Source organism: Pavona decussata, unplaced genomic scaffold, assembly GCF_977016875.1.
Source record: "Pavona decussata unplaced genomic scaffold, jaPavDecu1.1 SCAFFOLD_233, whole genome shotgun sequence".
Lineage (NCBI taxonomy): Eukaryota > Metazoa > Cnidaria > Anthozoa > Scleractinia > Agariciidae > Pavona > Pavona decussata.
Window position 1 is genome coordinate 98,411 of NW_028145638.1, and position 21,590 is coordinate 120,000.

A 21,590-nucleotide genomic window follows, 5' to 3' on the forward strand; every position below is an offset into this window, starting at 1 on the left:
CACTTATTCCTAAGCAGGCCAATCACTTTACTCAACACCGACTACAAGATCGCAGCGAAAGCTTTGGCAAGGAGAATTGAAAAAGTAATTACAGGAATTATCAACTCTGATCAAACAGGATTTATCAAAGGCCGCTACATAGTACATTGGCGAGAACATAAGATTGATCAGTGATGTAATGGACTATACAAAATCTGAAAACCTACAAGGAATATTATTGTCATTAGACTTTAAAACTGAGGCGTTTGATACCCTTGAATGACCGTATATAAATAGGGTGCTAGATATGTTGAATTGTGGATTAGCGTTTTTTACGTAAACAGCGAAACAGCAGTTCTAAATAATGGCTTTGTAACCAGACAGGGATGTCCACTCTCTCCATATCTCATTGTTCTCGGTGCCGAAATTCTAGCTGCTAAAATTCGTCAAAACAATCTTCTTAAAGGAATCAATTTTTCTTGGAAATGAAGTTAAAATTAGCCAATTTGCGGATGATACTAACTTATTTTGTGCTGATGTAACTTCTGTAGAAAATGCCTTTGTTACCATAAATAACTTTGGAGGCATTTCAGGCTTGTAGCTCAACGTCAACAAAACAAAAGAAGTGTGGTTAGGAAATGCCTAACCTTGACCTTGTGTAAAAGCCTTACGTCTGGCGTGGCTGCCAAGACTTCTTAATCCAGTAAAGCAAAACTGGAATACCTGACCATTTTTCCGGAAACTTGGAGGCCTCAATTTTTTGTTAAGATGCAACTACGACCGAAGGTATCTCGACCCCAAATTACTTATTTTTATAGAGATATACTGTCTTTCTTCGTCCAAATTAAATCTCGGCTTAACAAGAAGATGAACAGGAGACAATTTTGTTTAACAACAAAGAAATTTTAATTGATGGAAAACCGTTCTTTATTGGGGAATGGTTCTCTAAAGGAATTATTTCAATAAAGGATCTCCTATAGGAGAATAGACAATTTCTTACAATTTCTTAAAACACCTTTATGCTAGCTTTTTAGGTGGCCTAGTCTTGAGTGTGCAACAACGGTGAGCCGATAGACTGCGAGCGCCATCGGCCAGTTCTTCGATCGAGAGAGCGAAGTGGAGGAACGCGACCAGTGAGTTCAAGATAACAAGGTGAATCCATGGTATTTTTTTCGAACTTTAGTTTATTGATCCCAACGAGCGCAAGCTCATACGTTGAGATCTACGACAGAGATCTGGCGAAAGCGACTGCAATTAAAAAATTCAGATATTTGTGAGGTGGGCGCAAAGGTTCAATGGCAGGAATCTACCGCAGGGCCGGAGCCCTGCCGTCTGCTGAGCTGCGTACAGCAGTCGTTTTCTTTCCTTCTCAACGTAAGCTTTGCTCCACTTCGCGCGTTCACCTACCCGCCAGCACCGTCCTATCTAGAGATGGTGTCCTAACTACGCAAACATCAGAGTAGGCGTACCGCCGAATGCCGGGGCTTTCATGCAAAAACGCATAGGGCTCACGAATTCCAATGACACGAGCTGTATTTCTCTAGTGTTCATTAGCTAAGAGATTCACAAGTAGGCTATCACATTTCAGAAAGAGTATGTATGGTATCAGAACTTGAAGGTATCGAATATTCTGGTGTCAATATCGAGCTCATCCTCCAAGTAAACGAATATTATGAATTGTTTGGCTGTCGTCTCTTCCGTTCCGCGCTCGTAACTGATAGTTGCTGCAGACGTTTAGACTGTGTGGGGTAAGCGAAAGATGGCGCGCGCGAGCAAACGAATTTTCCTGCAGCAACGCGCGCAAGATTTTTTTCTTCGTGTGTAATATCTTTCGCTCTCTACAATTTGAACGTCGAGACTGACCACCTAACTTCTAAATTTTGCCAAATTTAACTGTAAATGGGATTAATTAAGGGAAAAAGGGACAAACAAAGAACAAATGAAAAATGATGACGTGATTGTCGCCGTGACCTGTCACATCTCCCGTTGCCAAGGTTCCGCGCTCGTGCTGCGAAATAAACAAACATTTTCAAATGCAACTCATTTTCAAAAGCTCTTTTCGCGCTTCTACTTGGATTGCTTTTCACCAATTTTGAAAAACACCCACTCGACTGGCCTTGGTTTACGAATTTTGTGATTAAAGCATAGTTGTAATGAGAAAATTTTCTAAATTTCTCCGAGGAACTTTTTCAGTGGTTTAAATTTTTTTTCAGCGCGAATCCTCGAGTTTGCAAAATTTTGACAGTATACATTTTAACCTTAAATATAGATCTCGCGGGTTTACGAATATCATTCATTAAGTAAAATGTGCTAACCAACCTTCTGTGTAGCTTCTATCCATTTTGTTCCACTTCGTCTGGCTTTTTCTTGCAAAACACTTGAGCACCGTTAAACAGCATCAACGTTGCTGTGATGCCGGTTCTGTGAAATAATTTTTCCCTTATGACGCAAGGCTAACGTCAATTAGAAAAACTTGCGCGCGCGGTGAGGCAGTCAGATTTGATCAGAGGACTCGTGCTCTCGCCAGTTGAATATGCTCTTATCCACTCATGGACTCTCACATAGTTCAATTGAATCTAGTTGAAAAATCATGATTGAAATTCTCGCCCCCATTTGTCTTCTAAACTGATCTGATGCGCTCTCGTATTTAAAACTCACGCAATGTGACGGTAGGTGAATAACAACCAAGTGCATATAGGGCGACCGAGGAACCTCTTTTCCTGGGGTGGCGTTGCCTGCTTTCCACCAAAGGTGAAGCAAAATAAACTCGTACTCTAAGACAAAGTAAAAATGGCCCAAACGGCCACACGGCCAGGGCTTAACCCGGTGTCTGTAGCATGAAGCAACTGGGACTCCCTATTGAATGAGATTCTATTCTATTGCAGGGTTATTCTCAGCAGTGTGTCGCCGGTACCCATTTATAAACCTGGGTGAAGACAGACAATGAGGAGTAAAAATTCTGGTGTACGTAACGAAACAATATGACAATGAAGAGACCAACCTATTCAAAAGCTTTTCCAGATTACGGATAAGAGATATTTTGTTTGGTGTGTTCCAGCGTTTGAAAATCCTTATCTCAATATCGTAGATAGGCCAAATTTTCAGTGAGCCTTTTAAGATGTGGAGATATCCATCTATGCCAAAGTAATTGATACGTTTTTTTTTTTTTAAAGATTGGTTTCTTGTTGAGAAGGCCCTCAGCAGTTTGTCTGACCTATGGTAGGGGGGGGGGGGGAGTCTTTGAAAACTTGAATAGCTAAGATTTCCTTCATACTACACAACCTCTCCAGCTTATGGTCAAAGCTTATTTTTTCATTGATTTCCAAGGAGTTTTGATTTCAAAGATCTAACCTCGTGTCAGAAAAGAAGAACTGTTGTAAGCAAGTCCTTAAGTCCTTGCCTCGTCAGCTATATTTTAATTCACAGTATCAATTCTCCTTCAACTGACCTTTTGACTGATGAAAGCTAACGTGGCAATAAGTTTTGATTTTTCACGCCAAATTTGATTGGTGGAAAAATCTACGTGACCTTACGGACGGTGCTTACTATTGTTAATGCGCATACGTTCTGTGCATCGCGAGATACTCGGGTTTCCTTTGGGTGGCGCCTACTAATACAGGAATATTTTTGCGGGGTTTAAAACTATGCGGAGAAAGCAAAACTTACCAAATGCCTTTGGTGTCTCAAAAGAAAATTGGGGGTAACCATGCATTTATTAGAGAAAATTAAGCTTCAATTTGGGAAAAAATCCCATACATTGCTTTATATTTTGGCGCTTTTTAGAGATACTGTTGCTTAATTATCTCTGAAAAATGCGTGGTTACGCCCAATTTTCTTTTTGGATTCAGATAGGCCTTGCTAAGATCTGGTTTTCCTGCATAGTCATTAACCGCACAAAAATACTTCGGTATTAGTAGGCACCGTCCTTAATCCCTGCATGTTAAGACTGTGACATTTTTAAAGACAGTGCTGGATTGTTACAACGTTTTGTCCAAATATAAATTTAGGCTATCAACTCCAACGACAAGATCAAAACAAACTTCGCTTCATTTGCGGCCAAGGCTATTTTAACCGATATGATCAATTTGACACAGGCAGAATATTTTTGTTTCGACGCTTTCACTATGGTCATTGTTTTGCTTCAAGGTTAAAAGAAAAGAGAAGGAAGCAAACGAAAACTGGCACGAAATTGTTAAGGAAATACCTTTTAAAATTCTAGGGCACTAACTCCTGTTTTGAACCAATTTTTTCGGCCTTTCGAGGCAGCCAACTCTGTTGGTGAAGGTTTGTTTCTTGTTAGCCGTTGTTGTGTAAGAAAAATGCGGGTAGGGCAGAGATAAGTCGGCCTTACCCAATCTCAATTCCGCCGTGCTGCGAGGATTTCATGAAGAATAAGGGGACCACCGGTAAAGTCACACAAGTCAAGGTCGTAAGGGAGGAAGATTCTCAATAAGAGATTCCAAGCTTCTCGAGTCTCAAGCTTTATTCCTATTAAAACGCACAGAGGGACGGCGGGAATGTTCTTGTCTCCTCTGCAGTCATTTTAGGAGAGACGAACTTTTATCCCAATTAAGGTGGGGGCAAACGTAAATTTGAATGGAATTTTAAGAGGTTTGACGAAGGAATAAAAGAAAAGAAAATGATTTTTGAAACACCAACAAACAGTTGATACCCACGCAAGAGCACCACAGGTTTCTACTTGACTAACTTGGTATCCGTCTATTGATTATTAACTACAAATTCTAATTTAAAACTTCACTTAATCTTCAATATTTCTTGTTTCTCTTAATTTTACCAATCCTTCTAGAAAAACTATCTCCTCCCAAATATACCCAAAATTCACCCAAAAATTCACAAAACACCCCACAACATAAATTCGCGGGTACCCTGCAAGCAGAGGCCCTTCGATCTTCCTAGATAACGAAGGGCCTCTGCTTGCAGGGTAATTCACGGGATGAGCAGAGATTTTTTGGATTGCAATCCCACCATGAGACCCGGTACGACAGTACACCCCAATCGTTGTCCAATCATTGCCCAAAAAACTGGAGAATAACATACAAACTTTCCTTTCATTTCAACGAAAAATAAGGAGGGAGACTGGGATCTAGTTTACCCACGTCGCCCTTCTTGCAAAGCGCGATGGGATTGAATGCTGGCGGTTCGCTTTTTTTCACCTTCGGCGCGAAAACTTGAAAGATTTCATCGAAAAACAGTCCAAAAAAGGTCAGTTTACTTTCTAACACTTCCTAAAATGTGTTTATTATGCTCTACTTACTATTTATATTTAATTCATTCACTGGTATTGTAATTTTTATTCTTGTTTTCAGTTATAAATCACCATGTGCAAAAATTTGGCTCGTGCATGCTTGGGCCGCTGAAAAGTTGATGGTTTCAACAAAAGGACAGCTTGACGTATAACTTCGGTTGCTAGTGTGGATTGAGAAAGAGAATCTCCTGACTTAGGAACCAGGTGAAGCTGCCAAAGGATATTCTAGGTAAAGTCTTGTGTTTACGTACGGTGTTCGACAATCTGGGATTGTACAATGCCAAAAAAAAGCGGTTTCTCTGCGAGTACCGGAGTACAGATGACATAAAACAAAAGAAACAAGACAGAAAACAAAACAACTCCAAACAAGACCACAATAGGTGTAAAACAATACAAATAAAAACTGTACTTAAAGACCCACATTCAGGTATTAATCAATGCAATACTCTTTTAACCATAATTTAAACAACTGAGTTTAAGTAAGATCAAATGTAATGTTAAATGTCTTGCTTAACCAAATTTCTCCATTAAAAACCAAACTATTTTCATTTTACATTTTTTCATAGAAATGTGCATCTGTCAAAGCTATTGGCATGGACGTTGGGTAGCGCCCATGAAGTTTAAAGGAATTTTTTTCTCTCATGCCTGGTCATGAAAAATTAAAAAAAAATAACATGGATGCTTTTTCATTTGACCAAATAACATAATTATATCTGTGAAAACAAAACTAATCGGTTCCAAAAGGGCACACAAAAAGACTTGATGGTAAATTAATTATGCATGGGCATTACATTATGGACAACAGTAAATGCGGGAAGCTTTGTAATAATTAATTGCCCTAAAAGTATGTTCTAATATTAATTTTGTTACACAACAATAATACTGAATGTTCAGCATTGCTAATTATTATTATCAATATGGAGTTAAAGAGAGGACTCAGAATCCAAGACAACAGTGAATTATTATTATAAGGACATATGCAATCTTTCTATTAATTTAGTATTTGACAGGAAAATATCAAGCTTGCAAGTCTGAAAAAATCTGTGAGACTGCCGGTATTTTTTAGAGAAGCTCTAACGAGCCTTACCGAAACAATGGTTCTTATATGGAATCTTCCCTGTCTTTCCAGTTACTCTCCTCCAAGGTGGATATTATGGTCAATATATGATCATGAATATTTGTATTTGTTCTGTTCCCCAGAATTGTTATCCTATTCAATCAGTCATTGTGAAAGGAAATACTAATAAAAATGTAACTTGAGTGGTTTCTTAACAGTAAATTATATTGAAAACTCCACGGGTAAATCACAGATGCTCTCTCCTCACAAATTCCCATAGCAGCCAAGAACGATCAGAGGTGACTGCATTCATGGACTATTTTATTCCCTAACTTGTACCAGTGTGTTTGAGAAAATACAGTATAGTGATAAGCAAGGATAACTTAGGGTGCATTCTTTTTGGGCTATTCCGGTTTAGGAATAACAGAATACACTGAATTTCAATTTCGAAAAGAACACTCCTAAAATTATCTGGAACGGAATACCCATTGCAGAGGTGACCTGAGAACTAAGTATCTCTGTGTCGCGAGCGGCCACATAGGATTTCCCGCCAAAAGTTTCCTAAAAGAACGCATTTTCTGCCTATTCCAAGCAAACCGAGTATTCCTATTCCGGAATAGTCCCAAAAGAACGCGCCAGCCCTTAGACACTGATCACCATTGGCATGGGGCTTAAAGAGTTCAAGCCTTTAGGCTCAATTTACAGAACTTAAGGGCATTCAATTGCAAAATGAGCATACATGTACCTTCATTGAATTATAAAATTATTTCCCAGTTGACACACCGGATTTAATCCCTTTCATTATCTATACATTATTATAAGTCTCTTAATCAGGAACTTCATGGATTAAATTCTTTCCCAAGCCCTCTTAGAGAGATGCTTTTTATCCTGCAGATATGCAGAGTAGAGTTCCTGATTGTCAAGAAGTTATTGCCAGGAGTCCTGAGACTGTTGGTAAACTCATGTTGATGGTGGCCAACCAGTTCCAAACAGACGGACCATACAGTACAGTCACACAACATACAATAAATGCTCTGCCCAGATTGCTGCAAACACTTTGTTCTGCTGTGCATGCAAATTGTGCAAACTCCAAAGGTACTGGTTGAGTCTGGTATGCACAAGAGAATGATTAACCTTATGAACTTGTGGCCAGTTGGTGACTTGGCACTCAGGTGAGTTGGTTAATATTTCTTACTTCTTGTAAATGTGTTGTAATTCGTCTTAAAGACCCCATTAGATTTATTAATAAACCATGATTATTATTATTATTATTATTATTATTATTATTATTATTATTATTATTATTATTATTATTATTATTATTATTTAGTTATTCAGTGGTATTAAAAGGGAAGTATCATTAGAATTTGATGTCATTTCAAAACCCCAAAATGTTTGTCTGTCAACAGAAACAAAAACAAAGATAATTGTCTAGTTTTGTTGTAAATTATCATCCCAGTGCACAAAAATGGGATTAGTGCCTCCAGCCAGAGACAAGAGCAGGTTGGAATGGATTGAAACTTGAATAATGTTTTAGGTTAACATTTTTCAAGATCTCGCATTTTTGTTTCCAAAATGCGCTAGAACAGATCACAATTTGTTCCTTTCAAGAATTGAGTTGATTTGTTTCCTCTCCTTGTTCTAGAATTATTTTATTATTATTATTATTATTTTGTAGCTACAGTAAATGAAAGTCTTATTTTGCCATTCTTAACAAAAGAGCTTAAGAACCCCTTGACACTTCCCCTTTAATTTCTGAACGGAGGTTTAGGTGGCATGACTAGTGGTTAGGGCCCTAGACTTGTAATCCAGAGGTCCCCAAGGTTCAAGTCAGGTTCCAGGCCTCTCTGAGCACTTTGAATTGTTTCGCTGACGGTAGTCTGAGTTCAAATCCCAGGCCACACCATGTCAGTAGCCGACAGGTCAGCCTTCCACCAGCTGTGATTTTTAGAGTATTTATGTTCCATTTGTAACTTACATTACTTTCCCTTATTTAGTGTCTACAGTTAGCATTGCAGGGTGCTATATACTTTGACAGTTTAATAATGAATTCTAAGTCATTTACTTTGATGTGTTTTGTTTCCTACTGTCCTCTCTCACTCTCTGTCAGATTGTGAAATGAGCTTAAAAAGAGAAGAAAGAAGAACCAAATGAACAAACAGGGCGGGAGGGAAGGGGCGGGAGTTTGATCAACTGGTCATGGATCACTGTAAGTTGTTAATTTTTGTTTGCTGCAAACAGTGGATCAGAGCCATTTGACGCCATCATCAGTTGAAGAAAGCAGTAAATGGTCAAAACATCAAAAATAAAACTGGGGGCTTATAATCAGGGCATCGGTAACAGAAGTATAATGTGTGCAGTTCCAGAAAAAATCCACACAGTTTAACTACCCCATGGAAGGTCATCAGAAATTCCTAGCGGGAGGGGGGTCTCAAAAGTCATAATTTTAGAAGCAAGGTATGAAGTTAAACTGGAATTTTCTGGGGGGATGGTGGGGGGGGGGGGAAGGGTGGTACAAAACAAAAAACCTGTGGGGGGAGTATAGATATTTTCTGGAACTCCACATGCCCATTTCAAGGTCATTTTTTGGGGTGTTTGTGACAGCCCTTTAAGCAATGACTTTTGTAGGTGATTTGAATAATTGGTGAATCTCATTGACTTTTGTTCGGGGAAGAATTAATGGTGAACAATAAAAACAATAGAATGCCTGTGTATCGGGACTGTCGGTCTAATAATCAGCCCCTTGGAAATTTGATGTTCTTAAAACTAGCATTTCTGAGGGAAACCTATCGGCCGATTGTTTCTCGGCAAGAACACTTTATTGTTTAAATGGTCGGTTGAATTGAGTCGTTGGATTTGATTACCTCCAAAAACCATGGGGAGTGTCCATTTACTTTGGATCATTTATTATCATTGTTATTTTTCAGAATGCTCGAGTATCTTTCAAAATAAAGCAAGATAAAATATAATTTCGTGTAGTATTCCGTCGATGTCCCTTCAAGAAGCTTTAAGAGCTATTTTGGGGTGTAAATTTGACTTGTCTATTGTGTAAACTCAGTGTATTTTGCTTAGATTTAATATCAGTCGGAAAGGGTCAATTATTTATCAAATTTGATCAAGTTTCCGATTTACAATCAAATCAAATCAACCGTTCAATCTGAAGTAGGCTTAAAACACAGTACCAGACCCCTTAAAAATAAGCCACCTATTATTACATCATGAACAAAGCTATAGAATTAATTAAGTAATAAAATTATCTTGAAAGTTACGTTAAGGTATTTCAAAAGGTACACGCGCTAACAAGTGTTTTAACTACGAGAAGTTTCATCGAATTTGATTTGCACAGCGTCGTGTACATTTCGACATTAAAATAAACAGTCTGCTTTAGTGGATTTATTCCATTCCATAATAATTTGTTAACAATATTGAAATTTTTATTAAACTCTTCTCATTGAAAAATTAAATACAAATTTAAATACAAGTTTTGGTAAAGCTATAGTATAGTCCATAATAATAACACACTTCCTTAGACTAGGATTAAGACACCACGCCCGAACTCTTTTAGACTTGGGAACAGAACTAAGTAGTAAGCCAGGAAACGACTGTTGGAGTCTCGCTCCTGTTTTGGGACTATCCTAGAACAAAGATTTATGGAACATTGATAAACAAATAAAGAAATCTAAACGGTTTACGTTCTTTCTTCAGTTTTTCTTAGTATCATGGCTGCTATACCTGGCTTTTCTCACAAAAAGGGCATTTTGCAAGACCGGTTCAAGGATTCATGAAAGCGCGCATGTACCACAACTAACAAGTTAACACTCGTCCATATAGCCATTGGCACCACATTTACTATCGCCACGGAAATGTGCCTCTTCCATCGTCTTCGCCAGACAGCCATTACAGCAATATTCTGGTAACGAGTCTCTATCGCTAGCGATACGCTGGTGAAAAACCATTCAATGACCAACTGAACGGAGGTATAAACAGCAAATGATTGCAGCAAATTAAAAAAGGACTTGTTTTGTAGATAAACAAACTGATACAAATATAAGAAGCCGTTAACAGCCACTATAGCAGTTGATTCACACCACATGCTCATGATTGTGATATCAGCCATTAGTCTCTCACGGCGAGGAGTGCGAAAACTTCCCCAAGGAGCTGATCGTCTTTTCCATAGCGAGTGACAAATGTGATCAATCAAAACCATGCTGCTTCGTTCTATAACTTCTGCAGCGCCGTGAATTATCCCGAGAATAGCAATCGATTGCAAACGGTCAAGATCTGCTTGTAAAACTCGAAACGAAACTGCTGAGCCAAAGTACAGCGGTGCCAGCAAGACATACGAATATGCTGGATGGGTGAGGTTATGCATTCGTTGAACACAAATTCGTGAGATTACTTTAACAACGACTCCAATGAGAGGAGAAAAGAGTGCGATTAACAGTTTCCCTTCTTTGGCTTGGTTGTTATAAGCTGGGTAAACTAAGTACACTGCAGTGATGGAAATAAATGCGCAAAAGCAACCAGGTACAATAAGTTGGAAGGACAAAGACAGCTTCTCTCTCCTTGACCGCGTACACACGTGATTCGTTGCGAGATAGATTTGTAAGCAAACGCTGATCAGATATAAAACGTTGAGTGGAATCTTTTGTGCCATCGAAGTAAAAGAATGTGATTGTTGTAAGGCTTGTAAAGCAACACGGTATATGGCATCGAGGCAATAAACTAGAATGCAAACTAGAACCAGTTTTGTCTTCACCCCCATTAACTGAAATGGACGGAAAAGGAAAAGGAGATTTACAAAATACCACAAGTATATGAAAAAAGTAGATATTACGCCACTTATAGTTCTCATCCATTGCACCTGTACTGGAATCGAGTTTGCGGCCTGAAATTGACAGTTGTGTAAGGTCTTGTAGCATAAGTAAGAGATCAGGATGTATAACAAACCAATGCTAGTAGCGGTTAGAAGTGAAATCAATCCTGCAATGTACATTGATTGAGAAAGTGTACGGAGAGCGGATGGCCTGAGCCGCTTCCATGCCATGGCTCCATCTTCATCTTCCTGATCGTTATCCATGGCTTCATTTTCATTTTCTTCCACGGTACATGCGTCGATAACCCTTACATTAGGTCTGCTGGATCCAAGATAGTGGTCCGAGCTGCTACTGGTTTCTCTGTCGCTGTATTCTTGGTAAATAAGCTCGTCAACACGATGACAATACCACTCTCGTCCTGTACTCTCAAGAGGACTGTATCCGAACGACTCCGCGGTGAATTCAGGTTCTTCTGGGTTGTAGTGCTCTGTTACGCCTCGTGTAAAACTGAACACGATGTGGCCAAACAACTCTATCAATGTACTGCCACTCATTTTGATTACTGAATCAGTATAGCGAGTAATATTAATAACACTGTTTAAGTTGGTGCTCTTAAAGAAATTGGGGAATGACAGTTAAAATGAGTGATGGAAACTGATATGTTCGCGTTGAGTGACATAACATATCACCAACCAAAACTGCCATTAGTGTTAAGTAATGAGAATTGAAAGATATCAGTCTACTGGAAAGGCATTAACAAATGACACTGAAACCTGAGATCAGAAGAAACTGATATTCAGGCGATGACCGACATGATAATTATATTCCAGTCGGAAACCGAAAACAGCTAATGAGCGCGTTTTTGACTGTCAAACTTTAAATCGATTCCACAATAATCGATTAATCGTGACTAGTTGTGAACGTTGCCAAATATCCGGCATTTGAATGGAATGTGGAACATTTCCCTGGAAATCTTTCCGAAAAAGACGTATTAACTGGAAAAAAAAAACGATTAAAAAATTCTTGCATGAGAAACAATTGTTATTCTTGAAATACGTAATGCTGTAATGTAAAGCAATATTCATAACTTTACACTTTCAATAAACAGGGGAACTCTGAAATCTCGTTAGCGATGTTCAAAACTGACATAACTCCGTTCAAATTTCAAAAATACCGGTCACGCGTGACGTGGATTGACTAAAAACTACAAAGTAACGCATTCGTCTACTCAGTCAAATTGCGAAACGTACAATAATATTCCATCAAGTTTTGATCTCAAGCCAAGACCAGTTTTTTTTTTCTTTTTTTTTTTTTCTCGAGAAGTAAGTGAGCATTGTGATTACGTTTTCGAGTACAATTCTCGAGGAAAAGAGAAAGAAGAAGAACAACTGTCTTTCAGCGTCGAATTTGTTTCGCTAGTGACAAGCTAACTGGAGATACTTATTTAGGCCGTCCCAATAAAATGTTTCATTTCCCATCGCCCTGTCTCTTGTGATGGTGGGTCGGTCGGGCGGGCAAAAAAAAAATGAGAATGAACTCTTGAAGGGGTCTGGGTTCAGAGAAGGCTGGGCTGCTAAGTAAGAAAGCCTGGTTACAAAGTCAACTCGAAAAAGTGGTCTTTTCGTTAGTTATTCATAGTATCGATGTCGATTAAAGACAAGGACATCACATCATACCAATTGCTGTTAATAAAACAAGATCGTGTGCTTGTAAATTAAAGCATTTGCTTCTTTGACTAGTGAATCTGGATTTTTTTTGTATTACGTTTCGAAAAAAATGGGTCGGTCGGGCGATGGGAAACGAAACATTTTATTGGGATGGCCTTATATTAAACTGGTAAGAAAAAACGGCGAAGGCGTAGTAATTAAATGAGAAGGCTCTGTGGAGGATATTAAAGTGAGTAGTAAAACAGTACAAAATCAGAATTAAAGCTACATAGATAAATAGCTAGGATTGTAAAATAAAATCATCTCCGGCAAAGGTCACAACAATTACTGTTGTTATCTTATGGGGCGCCAAATGTGCAAAAATTATTCATTACAATTATATCGAAATTATTTGAAAATTATTAAATCAATTGCATTTATTTCATGAAAATCGTTTATCTTTTACTTTCGTTGTTTCAAGCAATGTCCGCCTTTTTAATTATTTGTTTCAAATAATTCGAAGTTGGGAAGTCGATTATATAAAATAATAAGTGAAAGAAGAGGACAATGGTTTTAAATAATGAGAATGAAATTTCAAATTATTTGAAACAATAGACTTCAAAAAATTTCCTTATTTCATTAAAGACTTCGGTACTTGTTAAATTTATTTCAAACCATGACTTGTAACTAGAGTCATGATTTCAAACAATATTCATCCACCTAATGCGTGGTATGATATCAATTGACGATTTCACAAATTATGCATTATTTGGTTTACTTCATGGTTTCAATATAATGCATGGTTTCATATAATTCATTATTTCATATAATTCATTATTTGATATAACGCATGGTTTCATATAATGCGTTATTTCATATAGTTTATGGTTTCATTTAATTCATTATTTCATATAATTCACGGTTTCAAATAATTCATTATTTCATATAATTCATGGTTTCATATAACGCATTCTTTCATAAAATTCATGGTTTCAAATAATGCATTATTTCATATAATTCATGGTTTCATATAATTCATTATTTGATATAATGCATTATTTGATATAATTCCTGGTTTCATATAACGCATTATTTCATAAAATTCAAAGGTTCAGTAAGTGGTTTGCGCCATTGTGTGCGCAGTAAACAGAAAATGATAAGAAAAAGAAAAGATAAACGTATTTTTTGAAATAAATGCAATTGATTTAATAATTTTTAAATAATTTCGCTATAATTGTAATAAATAAAATTTTTGCATATTTGGCGCCCCATACTTATCTAACAAACTACTAATGCCTAGTTTCCTTATGGCATTTTTTAATGTCTTCAAACTAGCTGAGTTCTTGGTGTCAATGTTCAGCCTCGTCCAAAATGCAGAAACAAGAACTAAACGAGTAATTACCGTAGTAAACAGTATTATATGAAAGCAGGTAAGTTAAAATCACTGTTTCTTAAGGAATAGCTCGAGCTTTTCAGACATTTTTTTTCGCAGCATTTAGTTAGGCGAAAGCATTAAGCATTATTCAAGCATTTATATATATTTTTAATTTTTTTTTTCTTTGAGTACGGAATCATTGAGTTTGGATTCGAGTTCGAGTTAGTTAAAAAAATAAATTTAAAAAAAAACCCTCCCCAAAAACAAAAAGCAAAATACGTCATTTTCGAGAGCGCGCGCTCCAAAGGACTCCAATGTGACCCCATCCCCTCCCCCCCCCCCTTCTTCCCAAAACGAAGGATGGCATGTATACCATTATTTTTTATTGGTCAGTTCGAAGTTCGAGTTGGATATGATTATTCCAATGATTTATAGCGCTAGTCCATGATTAGGCGTTGCGTGTTCTTTTAATAAATCAATATCTGATAACGTAATTTTCGCTTTTTCAGTTCCGTACTTTTCTGTCTCTCGAGACAAAACTGTCAAAGCTTTTATGGCAAAGACAAAGCTACGCGTGTGCCTGTGTTATTTTGCTTTTACTGTTTGGAGTTACTACTGCGATCACTCGGATAACTGACGGAAATCGCAAACAAACTATTTTTGTTTGGGGTGGGAGTTAGGTGAGTAAGCGCTTTTGCGAAGGCCAAGACAATGTTGAAGAATCTGAAATGTTATCTAAAAGACATATGGGGGGCTGTAACGTCCTCCGTATCGAAAGGTTAAGGAAACATTTCAAAAACGAGATAAAGTTTGCAAATTCTTATTTTTTCTTATCAGACATGCGCATATGAACGAAAAATTCTACCTAAGTATCTACCTCAAACTTGGTCAACTGACTAATTTTAACGTGATGTTGTGATTCGACACTCTTCGCTTTGTTTTATTGTGCGTTTGTTCAAAGTATATCTCAGAGATTTTTGTTGCGTTTCTGTCACAGAAAGAAAATCCTGTTCAACAGCTTTTCTGCGATTGATTGGCCACACCCTAGAATTTCATCCTTAAGCTCAAATAAAGTGATTCCAGGAGCCTGGTGATTTATTTATTTAATTTTTTTTTTTGGGAGGGGTGGGGGTTGGGAACGTACTGTTATTAAACGGGGATCGTAAGTTACGTTATTAGACCGTTTTTCGTTGTTGTTTTGCAGCGGACGATTCTAACGTGCACCAACATAAGCGCACGAGCAACGGAACTGAAAGCACGTGCATTTTGTCACTTTGAACATTTTTAATTTTCTCGCTATCCCTGCGAGCGGAGCCTCTCTCGACACTAGTGCTTGCGGGTTGCAATTTTAATTTAAGTATTTTTTTTTTTTCACAGCAAACTAAGTTTCTTCTCAAGTTTGCATTTTTGTGCTTTTCCTTACGTCCCTAAACTACAGTTTTCACTATTTTTTATCATTTCCACTCAATCGTTGTATGTTTTTACTTTTCTTTGTAATCTGCATTTCTCATCACGCAATTTGAATTGCAAATGTACTGCGAAAATTCATCTTTAATTCATCTCTCATCTTCACGCACATGGCGCCGTTCGCAAAGTTAACCTTCCAGTTTCTAAATCCTTGTTTCTGAGCTTTTATGGAGTATTATCTATACTTATGAACCTCAAGGCGACAGGAAAACGCTGGGAGACTGCAAAACTCACTGAAGATAAAACGACGCAGAGAGCAAGGCTTTGACGTTCACCAATGGTGGATTAACGAAGATGAAACTTCAAAGAACGTTTGGTATTTTAACACAGGTAAATTATCTACGATTATTCTCTTTTTATGAGTTAATCTTGGAATGGAAGTCAGGTTTCAAGTATGAAATCAGTTGAATTTTCGTGGTCGGTCATTTGTTTCGCTAAAAGTTGTTTAACTTTGGTTCAATAATTTAAAGCAGATGATGAGCCACGGTTTTGTTTAAGTTTGTCAGAAAGTGAAAGCCAGGCGATTTACGTTTCTTTCTGACAAAATGATTGCTTGTTTGTTTAGTGTTTTTGTTTTGCCGATCAAAGAATACGTTGAACTTGTTCAACGATATTCTAATCGTTCATGATGTAACATTTTTAAAACTGTCAGTCAACATTTGCTAAACACAGGTCGCAACATTAATTAATTGATCAACGTACAACTGAGATCTGAACCGTTTGCCCATAGCTTTTGGGTCATAATTAACGTATGGATCTGAGGCCCGGCCCCAGTTGTTCAAAGAGTGGTTACTTTATTTATCCCCTCTTGGGTAGTGATTTATCCAAGATGAACAACAACCGGCCCCAGGGTTGTTCGAAAGCCGATTAACGCTAATCCCCGATTAAAAGTTAACCGAGGTTTCCAGCTCGCTCGTTAAAAATGTTTTTAAAGTCTAATTTTAAGCTAGTGGTAAAGAAAATTCAAAGTCAAAACTGAGGGACAAAAATCTTTTTAAAAATCTTTTTTGTTCAGTAATTAAACTCGAATCAAAGTTCTCGTTAAAGTGCCCATATCGGAAAATTTTTTATTTTCTTATCTGAATCTAAACATCACCCTAAGAACTTCAGTGAAAAAATTTTTCGATTTGCATAAAACGCGAATTTTTTATGAATTTTATAAGACGTTCAAATTTGCCGCCATTTTGGCCCAGGATTCGCATTAGTCTCCTCTCGGTTTAGCAAGAGCTGTGACGTAGATTCAGGAACACGTGACTTCAGCCTTTCTCTGGATCTCACTGAAAACAAGTCGCGGTATTTCTGCACGTTTCTCGAAAATGCCGGAAAGATGTGTTGCAGCGAGATGTGGAAACATCAAAGACGAAGCAAATGGAATAAGCATGCACAGGATTCCTTTCTTTGGCACTACATGCCCGCAAAGACTGAGGAGGCGAAAGAAATGGATCGATTTTATGCTGGAGCGGAGGAAGATGTGGACGCGCGCCTGGAAAGACCTCGTCCTTGTGCTCGATGCACTTCAATGACGAAGATTTCACAAGGCTGATGAATTCAGGTTTAAACTTAAAACGTGAACTGAAGTAGGATGACATCGCGTTTGTGTTTATCCTTTAAAACAGCTAAGCGAAAGGAAGACGAAGACCGAGAGACACCTTCGAAGAGGAGCAGGGAAAAGCGAATGGTAAGCTTTCGATGCTGAATATTCACACCCGCTTGTGACATTCTAAGCGTTGTAACCTTCTGAGGTTTATAGTTTGACCTCACTGTTAACTCAGTCGCAAGTTTTATAAAATATAGCGTAATTGTTTTGGTATATATTCTCATAGATCGTGAGATCCGCGAAGTTTCGTTGAGACCAAGCTCTCAAAAAATACTAGCACAAATGCTACCACTGATTTAAATAGATCGATGCGAGAACGGTCGCACCCGGCGGACACAGAAAACATTGTAAACCACGATGTAGATAAGGTAGATAAACTGCAGCAAGAATTCAACGAGCTCAAACAAATATTGTACACACATGTGTTGCCGAATTCTGCAAACAATAAAAATGTTGAAAAGTATAACAGCTTTATCTCTGAAAACCTTAGCACCACAACGGGGGTTCAAAATAAAAAGGGCACAAAACAAATAACGAGCGCAAAGAGCGCAGAAAAAAATTGGCAAAAAAATGGATTGAGATACAAAGAGAAAAACACGAGAAATTCATGAAGAATTTTTCAAACAAACAACTTAGCGACAGCCTGTTAAAGTTATTTCTAAAGGGCTCAAATTTGTCCCGACACCGGTGACAGACACGAATTACATTAGACGCCAACTCTTGTTAGACTTCGAACATTTCGCAAGACGTATGCGCCTAAAAGATACAATGGATTTTGTAAACTGTGGGACAGTGACAAAAAGGAAATTAACCTGTTCATTGGACAAGCTAACAACTTCCATCCTACAATTAAATTTACGGCCGAAATTTCAGAGAACGAGACAAGCTATTATTATCACAGTTCAACACGTGTCCTTCCTGTAGTTCCGCGAGAACAATGTCGCTAGTCAGCGCTTCCCAATTGCCTTCGAGTTCCTTGCAGCAGTAGCACTCGCTGATATTTGCTAGCAGATCACGGCTACAGTTACCACAAGTACATCTACATGGAAAATAATTCGTTCGAATGTTTGTGAGTACTTGGCCATAGTTTTGACAGATGATAATGAAGAGCGCGTATGCAAAATGCAAGGTGAGAACTTTACCATCCACTAACACGCACTCTATTCTCCAAGCGTTTCGTTAAATCTTCCTCGAGTCGTCGCTTCTCCTCTTGTTCCTTGCGATATCTTTTTAGCCATTCTTCGTCTGCTATCGGCTCGTCCGAGTACGGTTCGAGTGTATCATCATCTTCACACGTATTACTTGTCTCGTGGACGCCATCTATCACCTCGACTTCGACGCTTTCAAATTCGTCCCAGCTGCTTTCTTCAGCGGTTTGCTCACTTTGCGTGTCAGATAAGTTTTCTGCCATGGAATATACTTATTTGGAGCTAAGTTTTTCCTTCCTACCGGTGAATCTGACGATTTTCTTTCTGCCGCGAATGTACTTTACTGAAGGTCAAGTGAGTGCATAGACTCGAGAGTTCCTGAATGTACGTCACAGACCATGTCACGTGGCCCTATTGTGAGCCTGTCGGCATTCTCATCAGCGGGGCGGGTGGACCGCAATAAAATAGGATTTTAAAGATTTGTAAAATTCATAAAAAATTCGCGTTTTATGCAAATCGAAAAATTTTTTCACTGAAGTTCTTAGGGTGATGTTTAGATTCAGATAAGAAAATAAAAAATTTTCCGATACGGGCACTTTAATCTAGGATTAGTTTAATCGGGCTTTGACTACTGGGCCCCTGGTGATTAAGTTTAGAGGCTTAATCCATTTTGAGTTGGGGGGTTGGTGTCACAAAATTCATATTATTCATGTTTTTGTTGTTTTCATTTCATGTTTGCATTTTCATGTTTCGTGTTTGCATGTAGAAATTTAGTCGTTTCTTTTTCATTATCTAAATTCGTTAGGTTTATTGTTAATTATTTGTAGTCTTAATTCGTCGTATTTTTATCAGTCAAAAAATGTCACTAGTATATTAGTAGTTATTGTTTTAGAAAATGGAGTGTAGTATTGTAAATTTCAATGTAATCTAACTAACTATTATTATTCCCGTTACCGTATATTTTGTATCTTATTGTGTAATCAGCATTTATTGTATACCTTGTAGTTAGCGTTTTCTGGAATCTTCTTTGTAATGTCGTAATTGTGTACAGTATTTAAATAGAGGTCAAGGTTGTTGTTGTGTAGTTGGTTGTTATTCTTGGAAGGAGAAAAAGGACAGAGAAGTAAGAAGAAGTAAGGAGAAGCAAAAAAGTTTGTATTGCAAGGTCGAAGGCGAAATTGTTCAAGTCACTGTCAAGAGCCATTGGCAGGAGCCGGCTGTGTTTTCCTTGACATAAACCCTTTTGTCAGCGGCGGCGAGTGAACAAGATTTCAAGGCGTGTGCATAGAAATTAAAACTGAGTGCGGCGGAGTCAAACAAGACGGGAACAAAGAAGAGAAAAGGCGCCAAAAGAGAAGAAGCAGAGGTTTGTGTGAACGGTTGTTGGTGCGGTTTGTTTATGCGAGTGGTTGAAGTAGCAATTTGTTTGTGCCTGGAGAAGAACTCAAGAACAAGGAAGGACTGAACTGAACTGAAATAAGTAATTTAGTTTAAGATAATTAATTAGGTTAAGAAAGTTTTTTTTACGTTACCGTTTATTGTGTTTACTAAGCGTTTATGTATACTAAATTAATTAAATTTGTTGTATTACTTAGTCTTGTATTACTTAGTGGGTTTGCGGGAAGGGTTTTGTACAGTCCCCTTTTAAATCGTGCCTCACAAGGGAGAGATCCACGTCACATTTTTGGTGTCAGGAGTGGGATACTTCTCCCTTGGTCTCTTTCCCCGTACATTACTCAGACGCAAAAACGCAGCACATTAATATTAAGAATTAGTATGGCTGAGAAGAGCTCTGATCATGGAAGAGCTCAAATCATGGTCTTTAGATGAGCTTAGGGCCGAAGCCAGGAAAAGATTTGTTCTTTTTACCTCTAAAGATGGGGTTAAGACTCTAGCAAGCAAGCTTAGGACGCACGATAAACTAATGTCCGAGAAAGAACCTATTACGGAAGAAAAGGCGGACTCTGTTCAAACTGTGGACGAAGAGAAAGCAAGCAATCTAACGTTTGACCAGCGGTTACAGCTGTTACAATTGGAAAGACAGATTAGGATGGAAGAAAGGGAGGCTGAAAGGGAGAAGCGCGAATATGAAAGGCAGATCGAAAGAGAGAGACGAGAATACGAGAGTCAGAAAGTACGGGAGGAGGAAGAAAGGTTAGTTAGAGAGGAGGAACGACTTAGAAAACTTAGGAATGAGAAGGAAGAGTTTGCTGTTAGAGAAGCTGGAAGACAACAAGGCTCTGTTAGAAAACCTAAGTTTATTAAAATAAGGGAGATGAGAGAGGGCGAGGACATTGATGACTATTTCCGAATTTTTGAAATGACTGCCAAGGCTCAGGGACTACCCGAAGACGAGTGGGTTGGTAACTTAGTTCCTAAACTTACTGAGAAGGCCAAGTCAATTTACCTGGAAATTCCAGATCCCGCGGCACAAAATTACGAAGAGAGTAAATCAATTATCATTAAGGGTTACCAGTTAACAGCGGATCATTACAGATATAGGTTTAGAACTTCAGAGAAGAAACCAGATGAGGACTTTGTCCAGTGGGGTTACAGGACACGAAGATATTTAAATCGATGGATGGCAGTGGCTGAGGCTACGGGTGATGTAGAGAAGATACTAGAACAGTTCATGATCGAACGACTTCTTGACGCAGTGGGTCCAGGACTTAGGGCGTGGCTAAAGGAGCAAAAGCCTAAAACAGCAGAAGAACTCGGGAATCTTGCAAATTTACACGTTCAGTCCCGGAAAGGTCCCCTCGTGGAAGGCAGGTATGTTTCCTTTAATAAGAATAAGGGGGTTAGTGTTCAAAAACAGCCACAAATCAAGAAGGAGCCTCCTACAAGGGAACAAGTTTCAGGAGAGCAAACAAAGCCCGTCTTTACTTCTAGTAGAAGGAATATTAAGCCGCCAGTCACATGCTATAAATGTGGGAAGCCAGGTCATATGTCTTTTAATTGTGGTAAAGGCATTAACAAGCCGGCACAAGGGTACTTACTATGTATGACTCCCTTAGAATCACACCAACTAGAATTTCCATCATGTAATGTTCAAGGAAAAATTGAAGGTAAATCAGCAGAAATGATTGTTGATTCGGGTTGCACAAGAACCCTGGTACATGAGAAGTTTGTCAAAAACGGTTCTTTAACTGGGGAGGAAATGTCAGTCTTGACAGCAACGGGTGAGCGCCTTATTGTACCCCTAGCCAAAGTTGAAATTGAAAGTGGACAGGGAAAG

General features: G+C 38.3%; 2 protein-coding genes and 1 long non-coding RNA gene across 7 annotated transcripts in view; 2 read left to right on the forward strand and 1 right to left on the reverse strand.

Annotated features, from left to right (window-relative positions):
* LOC146458185 (uncharacterized) overlaps positions 1-21,590 on the forward strand; it is a 252,490-nt gene that overhangs the window by 26,199 nt on the left and 204,701 nt on the right. The window lies entirely within an intron of this gene.
* LOC146458186 (uncharacterized) overlaps positions 5,318-21,590 on the forward strand; it is a 35,450-nt gene continuing 19,177 nt past the window's right edge. For 2 of the 5 annotated variants that reach the window (XR_014858178.1, XR_014858179.1), the window contains exons 1-5: positions 5,318-5,474; positions 7,197-7,474; positions 8,413-8,511; positions 14,101-14,195; positions 15,807-15,937. This is a non-coding gene — a long non-coding RNA (uncharacterized LOC146458186). Of the gene's footprint in view, positions 5,475-7,196; positions 7,475-7,964; positions 8,512-12,132; positions 13,075-13,908; positions 14,196-15,806; positions 15,938-21,590 lie in introns of those variants that run through there. The other 3 variants (XR_014858180.1, XR_014858181.1, XR_014858182.1) reach the window with 3 other exon arrangements.
* On the reverse strand, positions 8,862-12,050 carry LOC146458187 (uncharacterized). Its single transcript, XM_085090568.1, has one exon. The coding sequence runs from the start codon at positions 11,671-11,673 to the stop codon at positions 10,045-10,047; it is 1,629 nt and encodes a 542-aa protein (XP_084946694.1). The 5' UTR covers positions 11,674-12,050; the 3' UTR covers positions 8,862-10,044.